The 19,083-nt window shown below is 35.6% G+C and overlaps 1 protein-coding gene across 2 annotated transcripts in view; it reads left to right on the top strand.

The window, feature by feature from the left end:
* The window catches only part of LOC138709624 (excitatory amino acid transporter-like), a 68,339-nt gene that overhangs the window by 34,527 nt on the left and 14,729 nt on the right, over positions 1-19,083 (top strand). Inside the window, exons 1-5 of one of the 2 annotated variants that reach the window (XM_069840525.1) lie at positions 3,817-4,041; positions 6,691-6,787; positions 10,973-11,171; positions 12,977-13,184; positions 15,126-15,189. In XM_069840525.1, coding sequence (XP_069696626.1) covers positions 3,947-4,041; positions 6,691-6,787; positions 10,973-11,171; positions 12,977-13,184; positions 15,126-15,189 — 663 coding nt within the window. In that variant the 5' untranslated portion in view covers positions 3,817-3,946. Of the gene's footprint in view, positions 1-3,816; positions 4,042-6,690; positions 6,788-10,972; positions 11,172-12,976; positions 13,185-15,125; positions 15,190-19,083 lie in introns of those variants that run through there. The other variant, XM_069840527.1, reaches the window with a different exon arrangement.

Below are 19,083 nucleotides of genomic sequence, written 5' to 3'. Positions count from 1 at the left end.
GAGATAAGCTGCTGTTACTTTTTCGGATCCTTTCCGTACGTAAGAAACACGGTGGCCGTGGACCTCGAAATGAGACTCATCGGAAAAAAGTAAATTCTTCCAGTCATTCACTGTCCAGTGTTGATGTAATTTTGCCCACATTAAGCGTTTTTTGCACATAACAGGGTTAGCAGTTGCTTCTTAATAGGCTTACGAGCCCTTCGTCCAGCTTCCAAAAGCCTACGCCGCACTGTTGTGACGTGAATATTCGCCCCAGTGGTAGCCATTAACTCGCGGGTTAAGTCGACAGCAGTTAGTCTAGGATTTAATTTACTTTTCCTGACAATTAAACGATCATCTGCAGGTGAAGTCTTCCTTTTCCGGCCACAGTTTCCTTTTTTCTGGGGTGTGATGGATCCAGTCTCCCTGTATCGTTTTATGATCGAATTAACAGTAGCCAAACCGATGTGGCATTCTGCAGCAATTTGCCTTTGTATCATAGAAGAATGCTCTACTATAATTTTAGTCCGTTTTCGTGGAGTTGTACCCATTTGTGAAGACGACAGAATGTACACAGGACTGCAGTATTAAGTCTTCAATACAACTGAAATGCTTATAAGTACAAAACGACAGGCAAAATGTCACATATAAAAAATAATGACAGACCTTCAACAATGGAATTACACGTACTACAGATGTCAATTAAAGCGGTATAAGCAGCTGTGAGGCCAACAATGACAGAAAATGTAAAAATATGTCGTGTTCGGATTAATTTGCACGCTACTGTGTGTGTGTGTGTGTGTATAATTGGCATACTTAGAGCAAATAAATAAGTACAAACAAAATATTATAGATAACAAAGAAATATACGGCAGTCAAGATTTTATGATCACTTAAAAAAAGGAAGAGGGAAGGCTGGCAAGAAATTTTTGAAATGGGTACCTAAAGCGAAGAAGGAAAGAAACAGAAATTAACTACGAAGAATGGAATAGATATGACAGAAGAGAAATGGAAGAGTGACAATGGAATGAAAGATTGGCTTAGATATTGAGTGTCGAGTGTTAAGCATTAAAGACATACAATGGTAATAACAGTAATACAGAGTGTTAAAAATAACGTTTACAACGTTTCAGGGATGATGAAGGAGGTAAAAACAAACATCTTTTGTAAGTGACAAAACTTTGACAGATGCGCCGTTTATTTTGTACGTTAGTGTAATCCATAAGGAACGAGACCAATTGTCGTTTTAGACGTGGTGTTCAAACTGCCGTCCATTGAAGGCATTGCACAACTGGTACCTTCGTACTATGGAGTGTCTGCAACGCTCAAAAAGACCAACATTGTTTCTAATAACATGTGCAGCTTCAACAACGCGAGCAACTAAGTCTTCTGCCGTATTGAACGGTGTTTCATACACAAGACGTTTCATATCTCCCCATAAAAACAAATCCAGTGGGTTAGGTCCGGTGATCGAGGTGGCCACGGTACCGGTCCACCCCTGCCAATCCAACGATCGGGGAATGTAGCATTTAGGTGGTTCCTGACACGAAGATCAAAGTGTGGAGGGGCACTGTCATCCTGAAACCATATTCGTTCTCTGATGTTCAATGAGATATTTTCTAAAAGTTTTGGTAGGACGTCGAGTAGAAAAACAAAATAATTACCACCACGGAGAGTGTTAGGGACCCTTTTGACTTGTTACAGGCACAGCAGCACAAACAGAACTAACCAGTGTGTGTTGTGACGGAAGTCAAGCCATCTACCCTTCAGGCCATCTTGCGGCAAAACGGCGCATCTGCTAAAGTTTTGTCACTTAAAAAAGATGTTAGTTTTTACCTCCTCTATCAACCCTGGTGTTCACACCTGTGGAGTAACGGTCAGCACGTCTGGCCGCGAAACCAGTTGGCCCGGGTTCGAATCCCGTTTGGGGCAAGTTACCTGTTTGAGGTTTTTTCCGGGGTTTTCCCTCAACCCAATACGAGCAAATGCTGGGTAACTTTCGGTGCTGGACCCCGGACTCATTTCACGGGCATTATTACCTTCATTTAATTGAGACGCTAAATAACCTAGATGTTGATACAGCGTCGTAAAATAACCGAATAAAATAAAATAATAATAATAATAATAAAAAATAATAAAAATAATAAATATCATCCCTGAAGCGTTGTAAACGTTATTTTTAACACTCTGTATACGGCCTGTTTGGTCGTCAAGTGGTGTAAGTAAAAAAAAAAACCCTTGTTCTGAGACATACAGGGTTTTGCGTTCTTTACGTGTGAAAACAATTCTGGAAATTCTAGTAACAATTCGTTCCATTGAGCTGAAATATATGTGATGGAGTAAGTACGTAGGCTGACTGTCCAAATGCATCGGCCTTCCTGGAAGATGAAGATTATCATCGCCCATTAAAGTACATCGTTCACAACTGATTACTAAACTCTCTTCAGATCTAATGAAAAGCCAGCAAGAAAAATCTTCTTTCTTCAGAAATATTCTACAGGCACATCATTTTAATTTTACTAACATTTTTAATATTAACCTGGCTATATCTTTGGATTAAAGGTCTAGAACCGGAAACGCCGCTTGCTCCCTCTTCCAAGATGATACTGGCGTAAAATTCAAATCACTTTACTAGGTATAGAAGGGAAGAAAAGTAGTTCTTCCATTTATGTAAACTAGGAAATATCGCAATTTTGAGTTTGATAATTTTCATTAGGTTTTTGTTTCATCAAAATACAGTACTGTATTAACACTTAGTGTTTCTACTCACGAATTGAGCTATCCATTCGGATGTATTGCTTATTCAGTGTATATTGCACTGTTACAGGACATTAGCGTACAATATAGAGAATGAAGTTAAATTGGAAAATAATCATAATATGGATATTTAAACACATTTTTGAAAATGGTGGCCGTTCATTTCGATACAGGCTTCATTTCTTTTCTGCATATTATCACAATATAGACTATTGTACCTAATTCCAATGACCAGTTTCGTCCTTCGTACGAGTAACTCATGTTGGAATAATTCTATACCTACTCTATAAAAGAGTACCTTACGTACTGTAAATTTAATCTTCACTTCTGCCCGATCCGAAAAGATAAAATTACTCAGAAATGCTATCTACTGTCCGTTCAAGTGGTTTTGTCGCAGGGTCGTAGAAAAAGGTGTAAATCACGTGACAGTTAATTACTTAACGAGGCCCTTTTATTTAAGTTATTTTAAATAGTTGTATAATATTACGTAGACGTCCAATTCCTAACAGAAATTAATGTTTTTAGAAAAGAGTTAAGACAGCCCAGCTACTAGACTTTACAGAGGGACGAACAGAAGCAGGTGGGGGAAACCGGGATGCGACGTAGGCAAACGGACGACAGTACCTGCGCGAAAATATGATTCAATATTGAAAGCTCTTTCGTCACTGGAAAACACGAACATATTTCTTGAACGTACTATACTCACTAACTCAGTACTGCATAAGCGTCCTTGGTTGTGTGTCGAGAACGGTTGGGAGTTTACTAGTAGAAGGGGTGGGAGTGAAGTACATTCAAAAATTCAGGTACAATAAAAATTGAACTAAAAATAAAATGATGTCCCTGTACATGTTGCCCCCAAATTTAGGCTAGCATTCGTACACTGTGTTATCAGAGAATGCTCGCAGTCTACCAGAGCAGAAGTATTGTTCTGTACTACAAGTATTTAATCTTATTGCAATCAGATATTGTTTGCGCAGCGCTGAAGCTGATATCATAAAAATTGTTATTCAACGTGACTTAGTTACACATTGTTTAACGATTTGTGCTTTTGGGATGTGGTAGGTGTATAAAGTGCGACTACTTCTTGGGAAGATCAGTCGCGTACGTCAGTAACAGAAGTAGGAAGTGAGACAATTCTATAGAATAGAGGGATTGAAACGAATTTCAAGTGAATGTACAGAATATTCTGAATGACTACTGTGTAGTTCAAATGGAAAGTAACGACAGTGTTACAAAATATTTGAAACAAAATCTCTCAATGACACAAAATTATTTCTTTGAGGCCAAAGGTGGGAGTGGAAAAAGGTAAGAATTATTCTTACATAGTATTTAATTCAGTGAAAACAGTGTAATCATAAATTGTGCTTACTTTACAATACATAGTTCATAGAGGCATTAAAAAAACTAACTTTTTTTAATATAATCTATTAAAGCAATAAATTGTGCAGAAGAGTGAAAATTTCTTATTTCCATCAGATGATCTTCTTAATACAAGGATTACGTTTAAATGTAATAAAAATTTGTCAAATATCTTCAGAAAATTTCAAAAAAGTAAACTATATTTCAATATTTTACACAAAGTTCGCAAGTGAACAGGTTTACATATTATAAAAAAAAAAACAGTGTACTGTATGTTTTGTTATGAGTTTAAATAAAGTGGTTGTACTGAATCTGAAAGTATATCTGAAGACAATTTGGAACTTTATACTTTTTTCGCAAATGTATAGCGAAACGTTTACATAAACAGTTATTTTTCGTTTACGGTAATACAAATAGATTTCCAAAGCACAAAGTTTTAAAATTAAACTGAAATTTTATTCTCTCATTGCGCCTCATATAGAACCCCTGCTTATAAAATTATTATTATGTTACATCTAAATTTAATAATAATGACATATATTTAAATTAGTAAATGAATGGGTTATTTATGAAAGGGCCTAAGTCTTGAATACTAAATTGTTAGCAACTTAAGAAAAACTGCTTATAGGCCGAAATTTTGAAATTAAGGCTGAAATAAAAATTGTATCATAAATTCTACAAAGCATTAGAGTGTGAAACTTAGTCCTCTTCATATCTAAATCGATGTATCTACACCTAAAGAGCAGTTATTACATTACAAACTCATTTTCACAGAATAATGACTTAGGCCCTTTCATAAATAACCCATTCAAATATGACTATTGTTCACAAAATCATCGAAGGCAAGGAAATACTATATAAAAAAACTCTCACAAAATTGCTGCAAATACAAATGTCACATCTTACTCCACATCATAAGCAATAATTTTATTTTTTCAAAATAGTTCATGAAGAACAGTTTAAGCCATAAAAAAGTCTTCGGATTTCATTATTACACCAAACTTTTGCTGAAATATCTCCAAAGAAATTAAGGCTTAAATATTTTCTTATTACATTATATTACTACACAAAACAACATTACACTCTAAAATTCACGTTCTGAGGTTCAGTGAAATGAAATGAAGCTATGAATAATGTCCTCTATATTTAGGGCAGTTTCAACAGACAAAGCTCGACTGATGGGACAACCTGTCGTAAAGGGTGTAATCTCCAAAAAATATATATTTAAAAATTCAAGGAATTAATAGTAAATGTTTGACAACGATTTCTTTTTTATTTTTCCACATTAAAAATATGGTTCGCAGCCCCAATTCTTTCGTCACCACATTAGATAAAGAAGTAGAGAGCAGACAGAGATAGTGAGTGGAGAGAAGGAGGATTCATAGTTTTTGGAGATATCAGTGTAAGCTCAATTGACAACAAACCACAGCTCTACTCAAGAGTAAAGGTCTAGTGCCCACGTGCATCAACGTCGGTTAGTGTAACCACCAGTTAAAATTGTCATCTAACCTCTGGTTAAGCATTTTTACAGTGGATCGACCTCGGTTACGACTTAAATAGAAGGTTAACCACAGTAATCTATAACCGGCCATTTTCGAGCGGTTAAAGGAGATAACCAGTGATTAGTAGATTAAGTAAAGCAAAATGGCGGCCAGAGCCACAGATGTTTACTTCGAAGACGATTATTATTTTACAGTACTTGAATTATATGGATAGAGCGTGAGCGTGAAGTTTCTTTAGTGGAAAGAGAGAATCTTTACGAGGAATTAGGTGACAGAAAATTTCAGGAGGGATTTTGTTTATCAAAATCTACAAATGGCTCACTTGCAATAACTCAAAAACAGTCATATTTCTTCTGTTGATCAGCTCCTTACGTTAAGATTCTATGTAACTGTTATTTTCTGTATTTTAAGAGGAAATACTTGAATATCTCTTTCTCTGTCACTGTCTCAACAAAGAGAGGTTATGGATGGATCTTAGGATAATGAACAGTAACCTGGTGTAAATGGGATCTTGGGTCGTACACACATTTCTACTAATCTTCTGCATCCTTTTCCTTTATGGATATTCCTTCTGTATTATATAATATATTTAAATCTATTAAGTAAGTCTATCGATACTTAACCTCACATTGGGATATAATCATTTTTGCATTCAATTTTCTATTTTGTACGATTTTAACCTAACAGCAATGAAAAACAAAGAAATGAAACTCGCAAATATAACAGCGCCCAAAGGCAAACAAATGCAACGCGAAAATGTAGGACATGTTCACTTCGATGTAGAACGGAGTGAGCGCAGTCGTTTTTAGATGTTGACTATTATCTTTGCTGTGGTATGAATGCTTTCCTTTAGTCATTTTGTAGAAACAGTGTACCATCATAGACTTTGCTCTGGTTAAATGAAGTGTCAGCTAACTATGTTTAAGTAATTGGTGATTATGAATGGTGCACAGAAATTACATTTTAACCACGGTTACTGTTTAACCGTCGTTTCGTAATCTATGATTACTGCGTTTTTAACCGATGTTGATGCACTTCGCCATAGGACACGTAAAATGTATTACACTGGATGCTTGCATTGTATTTGTTGCAGGGCAGACATGGGATCTGGCGAGGATGAAGACAGACAAGACCATTGCCAGAGTCACGTGACCAACATGGATATGACCGCCAAGTCAAAAATCGACTTAGTATGGATTTTGCATACCCATAAATTCCAAAGAATATCTTGAATAAGATTAGGCTAATGTTTCGACATATTTTACTCGATGATGAAGTTTGATTCAGCAAGTCAGTGATCATTGTTTTAGGATGCTAGAAAAGCCTTCAGCACAAGGACGCTTCTCCTCATAAAGCTCTACAGTTCCTCTCATAGCTCTCTTTTCTTTTGTTTTTCTTATTCTTATCTCTCTTTCCTTCTCTTCCATGTCTTTCATACTTCTCTCATGCTCTGTGCCGTAATATTTTAGTACTTAATTCTGTTTCTTCTTTCAGGTTAGAAGAGAAAGACATTGATGGAAATTAAATTCATCCTTCTACAACGTATTATTTTTCTCCTTATTCTTTTCTTCCATTTCGTTTGCTTACTATTTATTCTATTGTTTTTTCCGCCTACTTTTTTCTCGTGCTTACATTATATCTAATACTGTTCTCTCCTTCTACCTCTGAATGTTACCGTACGTTCATGATGAGGAGCAAACTTTCAAAACCTGACATGTCCATTTTCAAAAATGCTACAAATACGTGTATTTGTAATAAACGAAGATTTTGTATGATGAAATTTTACAATTCAATACTTTAGAGATTATTATTGTCATATACAAGGGCAGATTGAAGTATTTGGCCTATTGTTCGGAGCAAGGGGAACAATTCCAAAATTCTCAGTTGAATGTTTTAAGTCTTTTGGAATTCCTTTAAATATTTTGAAAATTATGGCTATACATGTAATGAAATATTCTGTTCAGATTTTACGTAATCACCTGTACACCTAAATTTCCTTATATTCTATTTGATTACTAGTAATTATTGAATAAAAGTACTTTCCCAAGGGTAGCTTCCATTTGAAAATAAACATCGTAAATAGTGATAACGCAAATGTTTATTTTTATTTTATTTGTTTAGTATGCTGTGTCTTTTGGCAACCCTTACTGAAGGGCAGCTACCCTTGTGGGATTTATAAATATAGCAAAAAAAATCATCTTTAATATTTCATCACAGAAAATATTGCAGAGATGAAAGCTTTGGCATCTGAAGTGTGTTTTCTGAAAATGGACATGTCAAGTTTTGAAAGTTTGTTTCCGAAATTATACTGTTCAAGTGTTTTTCTCATTGTCTCCCCTTAACAATTTTTACAAGGTTTTCGGAAAATATTGTCCCGCACCGTGCTGTCCTGGTCTAAGGAATCCTACCTAGGACTCGCGTTACAGAATGCGCGCTGGTTTGAGTCCTCATTTTCTCATGAAATTTCGGCCAATGTATGGGACCAATGCCCACCCAGCATAGACATGCATTTGAGCAACTACTACTGCGAAATCCGGTTACGAAAGCCAGTTACAACGACTGGGTGATCATCGTGCAAACCACATGATACCTCCATTCTGGTTGGATGATCGTCCACCTCTGCTTCGGCATGTGGGAGTGAAGCCAGCAGCCGGCTGGTCGGTCTGGGCCCTTAAAGGGCTATAGCGCCACGGGTTATTATGATTATTATTATTATTATTATTATTATTATTATTATTATTATTATCATTATTATTATTATATATTATGTTATATTTATTTTATTAGCGTTTTAATCTATACACAATTTATATTCTGATAAATGACACATTTGTGCGATCATCAGGCTTATGATCCGGGACACTTTAGCAACCAATGTCAGTGTACAGAATGGTTCATTAACTTACATAGTCATTATCTATCCAAACCAAGAGCCATTTAATGTATTACTACGCCGTTGTAAACAGAAAAGATCAAGCTCATATTAATGTATAGGTACGTTAGGTTTATTTTAATCTAGCATAATGGTTAATTACATTGCACTGATTTGAATTGACATAATATGTGTAAAAACATTAGTTGTAATGAAATATTTAAAGGACTATATTTTATAGCGTATCAGGGCTTTGGCTTCCAACAAATAGCAGATCAGTCAGTGACGTCATATTGTTTTGGTCTAGTGCGGGTCTTGACTTGAATATTGTGTGTTCATTTCAAAGTGTGTCATGACGTCACTGTTGATGAGTTAGCGATTTGAAGCGAATTTCAGCTTTTGTGTCAGAAAAGTTGCCTATTAATCAAGGCGTTCAATCTGAACTTGAGAACGTGTACGGTATAACTTGAACGTCGTAGCAACAGATGGCAGTCTGTACGGTCTGTGTGCTACCATAACCTCTTTCGAACTGTGTTTTGCGCGGCTAAGTCGTACGCAGGGTATTTGTTATCATCGGTTGCGTACGGTAACATTCCACAGTACAAATCAGATGCTCCGTGTCCATGTTGAGCGTCGAAGTTAATGTCAACAAACACGTAAGTAATCGTCTTAACCCTCTCCACATATCCCAATAGTAAGAAAAAACTCACCTCAGTACGTGTTTCCAAACAGTTCACATTCCTGCCACTACCGGCGTTACCGTACGTATCGGTAAGTACTCTTCTCAACGAACGCCGTACTTGCTAGGCAACTTCTCTGGCACATAAGTAATACACCTCTGCGGAAGTGTAGGAAGATTGTATTCTCTAGGCTCATCGACTAGCCACATGACGGCATACAGCGAGCCATGACACACTTTGAACTGAACACCAGTAGATATTATGAAAATATAGAAAAGTAGACCAATATGAAGAATACTTTTATTGGTAGACTAAGTTTTGATTAACGACTGAAGAAATTGAAGAGAGTCGGTTATCGTTATCACCATCATCTTACTTTCATTCTCACTCTGCATCCTTCATTCATTCATTCATTCATTCATTTATTTTATTCCATAGATCTTACATGAGCAATGAAGCTTTAAGATGTGGAACATGTCAACATTTTACAATATTACAATTACAATTTTTACAAATTTTTATAGTTTTACAATTTAGTAATTTTCTACAATTTTTACAATTTTGTACAATTTTTTTACATTTTTTTACATTTTGGCGAGATGTAGTGAGATGAGATGAGGTCCGAGGATTCGCCAAAATATTACCCGGCATTTGCCTTTTCGGTGGGGGAAACCTCGGAAAAACCCAACCAGGTAATCAAATCAAAGGGGGTAATCAAATCAAAGGGGTTGATGCCAAGGACTCGCCATAGACCATCCGGCTTCAGTCCCACGGCTGGGGAAAACCTCCGAAGAAACCAAAGTCCAAAGGGGGATCCAACCCAAGCCCGAACGCAGCTCCGGATCAGCAGCCCAGCGAGTCTACCGACTGAGCTACATCGATGGCTCTACTAAAAGTATACAATACATAGCCAATCAGATTATTAAATTTACAAACGCAAACGATCTTTCATAAGTTGAGCTATATTATAATACAAAACAATTTAATTAAATTTAAGGCATAAACAATTCAACCAGTTGTGATATACAGAAATTGATAATACATATCATGCAAACTACTTCAAATTAGAAACACAAACAATTTATCAGTAGAGCTATATAGATTACTATTCAATTTAAAGCATATACAATTCATCGGCCAAAACTATACAAATATATACAATACAAAGTAGCATACTTTCATTAAGCTATACAAATTTGTGCAATTAATATCAAGTAGATTAATTCAATTTATAATCATAAACAATTCACCAGTTGAGCTATACATATTACCATTCAATTTACAGTAGGTCTATATACAATTCATCAGTAGAGCTACACAGACTAGTAATCATTTTAAGAACATATACAATTCATCAGCCAAACTATACAAACATATACAATCAAATTAGTTCAATTTACAAACTTATTTTCGTTAAGCTATACAATTCATATGAAGTAGATTAATTCAATTTATAAGCTTAAACAATTCATCAGTTGACCTATACAGTATACTATTCAATTTACAGTACATACAATTCATCAGTTATGCTAAACAAAAAATACAATACATAGTAAACAGATTAAGTCAATATAAAAACATATTTTAGTTGAGCTATATAAAATTGTACATGTCATTTAAGTAGAATAATTCAATTCACAAGCATAAACAATTCATCAATTGTGTAGAAGGTATGAGTATGTAGAAATTTGGTTAATTCTTTTCTGAACCTTTTCTCGTTGTTCTTCAACAAAGATAATTAGGCAATGAAACGACTGCCTCACTTTTGAAGAATACAGCGACATTCGCTCGTTATAAACGTGGAACGTTTCTGGGTCTTGCAGGTGTTGCTGTGGGTGCGAACCAACCTTCTGCTCACGCTCACCATCTGTGGAGTGCTGGTGGGATTGCTGGTTGGGTTCCTGGGGCGCCTTGCCAGCTTCTCGGGCGAATCCATCATGCTTGTCTCCTTCCCTGGAGAGATTCTCATGAGAATGCTCAAGATGTTTATCATACCGCTCATCATCTCATCACTCATATCAGGTAAGCATCCACTCTTAATATGTTCACATAGGTACTTAAGCTCATCGTCCCGCCCCGTAAAGTCGTAATCTAAGGCATCATGCCTAGGACTCGAGATAAAGAAAGTGCTCTAGTTCGAGTCCTTATAGAGAAGGATTTCTCTCATGAAATTTCGGTCAGTATGGGACCGTTGCTCACACATCATCGTGATGAATTTGGAGAGCTACGATGGATAGTGAAATCCGTTTCCGCGAGCCAGCTACAACGACTGTGGTATCTTCGTGCTAACCACACGATACCTGTGTTGTGGTTGGATGATCATCCACCTCTGCTGAGGGATGTGGACGTGAGACCAGCTGATTGGCTATGGTCATTCATGGGCTGTTACGCGTCGGCTTTTCTTACTTAAGTTCATCGGGTAATCACACGGTCTAAGGAGCGCTCTCACTAAGTGACGAGGTCAGAAGTTTGTGGGTTCGAGTCCCTCCTCAGGCATGGTTCAATGGATGTTACTGTTCTGTCCTGCGTGTGTCTCAGTGGAGGCTCCTGACTCCAGGCTAGGGGAGACCCACAAATGTGTTAGTGTCTAGTGTGTTGTCCCCTTCCTTGAAGGCTTGATGTAAGACCTCTAACAGGAGAGGTTAAACAATCGATAAAATTTGACTTCAGATCATACAAAATACAGACCCTCCCATACGTTCTCTACACATACTTTTTTTTAGGTGTTATGTCAGAATACAATATCCAACCATTGAAAATATTCCAGCTTCATGAGTTGCGGTAGTGTACAAAATACTGTGTGTGTGTGTGTTTTTCAAATATTGATTGGTTACATCATACACCAGGGCATTAGAGAAGTAATGGCATCATAGCTACTGTTTCACACTAAATTTATTTAGGTTATTTTGACATCACATATTTCAAATATAGTTCCCTAACATATCAACAATAAGTTACCAAATCCTTGAGAGATGAAGACTCCATCTGCAGCATCATTTCTGGATGTCTCTATCACTTATTGATCTAAAGCTCTTTGGCTGTCACCTCTTGATTGAAAGTGAATGCCTCGCTTCCATCCATCTTGCAATAGTTCATTGTGGTATGATTTCTCTCCCATAAAGCTTCTTTTAATACCCTAAAGCACCGAGTTGCAGTTTTTTCTCTTGCAACTTCGATTTATATGGAGCACCTACTGAACATTGTTAGGGCTGTATTATGTGCTACAAATCAGAAACTGTCACTGTATTTACAAAATATTACTTCGAGAATTTCAATATTGCATATTTATGAAAAATATATGCTGTCTTATATACTACAAGATTTTAATGATCTCTGCTAGGAGCATGATTTACATCATTGTTGCCATTACTTATCGAATGCCCTAGTATTTCAAGAATCAGATGTTTCGTACCCAACAACCACACACATAGGATATTAAAACTTGATACTACTCGTATGTGCAGTTTGATTGTGTAAAATTATAAACTAAAACTTTGTTAATAAAATACAACCCAGAAATTAATAATTCAAATAAGCCTTCTCCTGTAAAGTTTAGTTTTCTAAACTTGGGATGTTGTTTTATATGGGATCTCATTTTTGTAATATAGAACTCAATAATCCACGATAGCTGACAACAATATTTGCAGTAAAGTACAACAAGACGTTCGAAGCATCAGAACATTAATATCTCTAAAGCTGAGATCATCGCAATATATTTTGCAGGTTTTGAAGCTGCGTTCTTGATCTCAAATCCTTAATTCCTGAATGTCTATCTTATCAATTTGAGTGTGTTTCGTCTTCTTCCACGTGTGATGCTTTGATCGCAGGAATGGCGCAGTTGGACGTCCGGTCATCCGGTCGAATGGGTACGCACGCCCTGCTCTACTACGTCATCACTACCGTCCTGGCCTCCATCGTAGGCATCGTTATGGTGGTTGTCATCCACCCAGGTGATCCGAACCTCAAGGCACATGTCACAGGAAAGTCAACAGATATCAAAGTGTCTACACTGCACGCCATGTTGGATATAATAAGGTTACACACTTTTTCCTAAAAATGTTTAAGTTTATGGATCATTATCAATATATGAGTCCGCCACTGTAGCTATGTGGATAGAGAGCGCGCTTCCTAACCAAGCGATCCTAAGTTCTATTCTCGGCGTCAGCAATGGAAGAAATTTATCTTGCGTTCTCTGGACTGGTGATTGTCCGTTATCCTATGATCTCTGTCATAGCACAACGTCATGATGATCCCATGACCAGGGACACTACCATTTGTGAGATGTCGGGGCATTTAGGAACACTCCTGAAAAGGATGTATGCAAACCGTGCAGGGTCGTCTCTAATTTATTTAACGATGTATAATCTTTTCGCTGTAAGAAAAATCCTTATATAAACAATATCACTTGACTGAAGTGAGGCTTCATTGGCCGCTGTTTGGCGGCCTACCGTTGTACATTCTGTTTCATGTTAAACATTTCCCGTTACTCGTCAAGTAGGCCTAACCTCACTACTATGCATTCATATCCTTGGGAAACATTTAATTTATAATTCTGTAATTAAAACTCACTTAACTTATTATATACATTTAAGACTATTTGTTTTTCTCCGCTTTTGAGAGGATTTCCACTCTTATGTTTAATAACCACACACACCGAGGATGCAGAAGCCATACTTCAGTACCACGTGCTTATGTGAATAACTACGAGCTCAAATGACTCCAGCTTGTTACAAGAACAGACTACCTCGGTATTACTGTTGGTATTCATCCGCGTTCATAGTACATAACAAAATATAAAAGTAGCTTTTCTTTTACATAATGTTTTACATATGATTGAAGTTATATGTTTCATTGTATTTAACAACTACAATTCAATTTTTTATTTTCTAATAATATAAGTTGATAGTTTCCAAATACGGACTATATTTTCCTGCGTCATGTGAGTGTTTCGACTGTGAGCCAGTCAAGGTTATGACAGCCATGTGCTTATGTTTACATTAGGATTTTTCTTACAGCGAAAACAGTATAGATTGCGCCACGGTTATTTCGTTATACTTTGTTATACTTTCCACTGCTTGTTAGGTATCGTTTAAACATGAAGTACACACCAATTAGCAAGATTTATGAAACAAAACGAAGTAACAAAAGATATCATAACATACGCCCACTAGCTAGTAATTGACTTATGTTTAAACTCTCACAGTTTTCACAGCCTTGAAAATGGTGTGTTCTGCATTATTGAGGAAAATATGAAACTTCTTATCATCGTTGACAGCTACGAATTCGGACTGAAACATAACGGCGCAGATGTCTTGTAAAGAAAACATCTTTCAGTAGCAATGCGTGTCACAAATCAGGCTATAACACGAACTCACGAAAGTCAAAATTATAACATAATCACAAGCGTGATGAGAACTTAAACTGTCCAATAGTGTGTAATTATCTTAACCTTCTGAATATCAAGCTTTAGAATGTACGCGGAATATCAACACGGATTTTTTTCTCCTTATTTTATTCTCCTGAGTCCTGAGACATTTGTTGTTTTATTTTTAAAGTTCAATATAATTATACACTTCAAAAGTTACTGACATGAAGAAAATGCTGAAAAAATTCTGCAGGTTATAGTTTGGGCAGGTATATTATACTATATTGCACATACACTGCACATACATCTTATATCATAATCATGCATGAAGTATAGTATACTATACTATATTCTCAAACCTCAGACTATAAGAAAGTGAAACCAAGTAAAGAAATATTCATATTCAGACAAATTCTCACTGAAAGATTAATAAATTTAAAGTAATGACATAATTTATTTGATAGGGCATGGTACTCTCAATAATTCACCTCTTTTCCTTCCTCGTATTTATAATTATTTAATACGTATTTATTAGTTGTTAATTAGGCTTTATTTTATTGAAGTTTATTTTGAAATATATTAATTTGTGAATTTATTTTTCTCCAAAACAGGAATCTGTTTCCAGACAACTTGATACAAGCATGCCTACAACAAGTGCAGACAACTTATAAAAAGGTGATTATTAGGACAATACATTACCAGCCATGTCAACATATTGTGTGTGCAAATTGAATACAAAAATTAACGCTCCCATATCTTCTAGAAAAATCCTTTAATATAGGGGAACATGGGGCAGGACGGGGTAGTTAATGTTTGAATGCTTTTATTTGGTATCAAATAATGTAAATGTATGGGTTTTATGACATATATGCTTTTATTACACTGTAAGCAAGTAAAAAATATGCACTTCGAGTGAAATCCGGTCATTATAACCTTAAAATAAATTAGTTTTTCGAAATGTGTGTTTTGCCCCGTTCTGCCCCACGTATGGGGCAAAATCGGGTATCTATTTTTTGTAATAATTAAATTCCAAAGTGACAAAAATTATATACTGAAAGTGTGAATACTACAACATTTTACAAGTTTACTTGAGAAAACGTCATTCGCAAAATACGCAAATGTGCGTGGCATCCTCGCCTTCACTGTCTACTCCTGCGCAACAATTGTGAGCCCATTTCAGACATGATACGCATTTAATCCAACCTTCTTCTGACAAACAACAGAACGAACAACCCATTACAGGAGGTGAAATTTAATTAAATATGGCGTGGGGCAGGACGGGGTACTGCCCTGTTATGCTCCACCCCGTTTTGCCCCACAGTCACAATTTCTAAGTTATGAGGTATTAGCAGGAAAAATAACGCACGAAATTTATGAAAGTTTCGGAATTAAAAGCCAGGTAAGCACTCTGTAATATGACATTAAAATAGATTATCTAAATAAATCTCATTTCTACTTACGTGTGACAAGAGAACACTTTAAAGTTGCAAATGAATGATACAATATGATGCAGCAACCGAATAACATACAACAGATGCAAGAAATGGCAGTTAAGTGTTGTGTTATGATATATTTACATGAGTTGACGAAGTTGTAAAAAAAAAATTCGGTAGATTGCACTACTTGTTGGGAAGATAGAGGCTATACCCCGTCCTGCCCCATATTCCCCTACCTCAAACGTGATAGTGTTGCTTTCCCTTTCGTAGAGTTTCTTTTCAACCTCGCTGACTGTACGATCAGACGATTCCGAATTTTAATGTTGATTTATAATCATAGCTCTCAACTTGTGTGCAAAGAAATAAGAGAAGGGATGCATTCATTCAGTGTAAAGTACGAGAATAGTGATGAAATAACTGCAAATGTTCAAAAAATGTAAGTTAATAATTCTAATTCATTTATTTTATATCATTTATGGTCATCGCTGGTATTATATTTTAATATCTAATAGCCTAAGAGAACACTAGTCAGAGCGATCAATGCAATATTTTGGGCGCTCTTGTTTCAACATTTCGTGTAAGTCATGGTTGATAGCACGAATTCCAAAAAGGATATGGATTTTTGTTCCAGTTTTTCTCAGGAGGAGGCCCAATATTTTTATGACTCCATACCATATTGAGTTTCATATTATTCGTCTCGTTTGGGCGTAAAAATTATTTTAAAAAAATCGGGGCTTACAGTAAATCGCGCTAGAGATAACAAAGAATTCAAAGGAAAGAAACACAGAGAAATTAGAATGGTAAGACGGATAGTCATAGAGACAGATAAATAGAAAAGCAGACAAATATAGCATAGACAGAAGACAGATAGATGAACGGAGAGATGTATACACTTTGACACGGAAATTGGTCGCTGTTCAGACAGTCCCACCTCGGGATAGCTTGGGTATCATCGTGTGCGCCGTGTTTACACGCGTGCGTTTTACATAGGGGGATTCGACGCCCGATCTTTGTAACGAGAAGAAAGAGCTCTATCGCTAAGCTATAAAGACTTCGTAGGGAATATGTCTTTCCATGATATACGATTTGATTTCATCCTCGGACCTCAATGCTTAATATTTCCCAATGTGAATCTCGCATTAAACCGAAAGGCATTCAGAAAAATTCACGCCACAGGAGACCGACCATTTTCCGTGTTAAAGGGTGTACATATGGACAGACAGCATGTCAACCAGATAGATAATATATGAAATGCTGTGAACTTGTGCTTCAAAATATGAAATTATCTTTAACGCTGTTCAATTTCATATTGTGATATGCCGATAAGCTATTAATATTTGACTATAATTATTTATTTACTGTGCCACCTTTGCTTATCTTAAAGTTAATAATTTACATTAACGTTTTCGATACATATGTATCATCTTCAGATGTAGAGTGTTAAATAAATATTTATGATGAAAACCTTGCCTTATGGTACGAAACTTATTATGATTTTCGGATCTTGCTAAAGTGAATTGCTCTAACTTAACCTAATTTGGTCTATAATACACATGTTACATTAAGTTAAAATCATTTACAGTCCATGTAGTACAATTTAAAAGATTTAAAATTGTTTAAAAGTGATATAGAACTATAAATATGATCAGAGTAGGAGCAGTTCTACACACGTCAAATCGTAAGTTATTCTCAAGCAGTAGTTTCTATCAGAAGTAGTTTCAACTAAAATTCAATTAAAATAACACCAGCCAATTTTCAATTCAATTTATTAATATTTACGCATATTGTTACAGACACGCAAGGCTGTATTAAACTCTTGGACTCGACAACCTCCATCTTGTACCAATAACGTCAAACCATCGACACATAGCAACATATATCTATGATTTTAACATCAATCTATTGACCAAAATCGAATGAAATGCTTTAATAATACACATTGTTAATAATTATAGACATGTTAGTGATATAAACAGTACTCCGTTTTAGTTCGTTGTTAAAATCAAGATCAACAGAAGCAGCCCCATCTAACGATGTTAAAAACTGGCAAACACAGCCAACAAGTGCTTACAGTGTTTTAAAGTGTCCTATAACGTTTTATATTCCTCTGATTATATTTATGGTTTTATATCACTTTTAAATAATTTTCAATCTTTTAAATTGTACTATATGGACTGCAAATGATTTTAACTTAATGTAACATGTGTATTATAGACCAAATTAGGTTAAGTTAGAGCAATTCACTTTAGCAAGATCCGAAAATCATAATAAGTTCCATACCATAAGGCAAGGTTTTCATCATAAATGTTTATTTAACACTCTACATCTGAAGATGATACAAATGTATCGAAAACGTTAATGTAAATTATTAACTTTTAAGATAAGCAAAGGTGGCACAGTAAATAAATAATTATAGTTAAATTTAACGCTGTTGTTACGCTCTGCAAATTATTAGTCCAAAAAATAGTAATATGTTTAGTATAATCTCTGGAGTGTCGACAGAAAATATTAATAAGATTTATAATTTTCAAATCACACATATAAGGTCAATTAAACAGTGTTCATGGATCAGATAAGAAACGTACAAAATATATATCACAGTTGTATGAACACTATTAAAATAAAAAAAAAATTATTAAAATTAATAAAATTCAGACTTGTTTCGGAGACTGCCTCTCCACCCTAAGTGACTTTACCACGACGGCTGGTTCAGGTGATCGACCGCTTTGTAGCGTGGCTTAAAGAGTCTCCTTTAAGCCACGCTACAACGCGGGAGAGGCAGTCTCCGAAACATGTCTGAATTTTATTAATTTTAATAATTATTTTATTTTAATAGTGTTCATACAACTGTGATATATATTTTGTGCGAGATCGTGCGTATTTGCTTGCTTTCCGCACAAAACCAATACGCAGTAAGTGTGAAATACCACATTCAGTATTCCCAACATAACACACATAACAATTTCCCTATTCTTACCGCTTAAGCGTCATATTCATTTTACTGCTTTAGGCTTTTAACATATTATTTTTAAAGACGTTCAATATAGTAATAATTATAAATTGGAAACTTACCACTGCAATTTCACCTAAATTGCACTGTTAATTATTGTTTTTAAATATTTGCAAAAATTAA

The sequence above is a fragment of the Periplaneta americana genome, chromosome 11 (genome assembly GCF_040183065.1).
Source record: "Periplaneta americana isolate PAMFEO1 chromosome 11, P.americana_PAMFEO1_priV1, whole genome shotgun sequence".
In the NCBI taxonomy this organism is placed as follows: Eukaryota; Metazoa; Arthropoda; class Insecta; order Blattodea; family Blattidae; genus Periplaneta; species Periplaneta americana.
The sequence above is the reverse complement of the archived record's forward strand: the minus strand, read 5'-3'. Positions and strand labels throughout refer to the sequence as shown.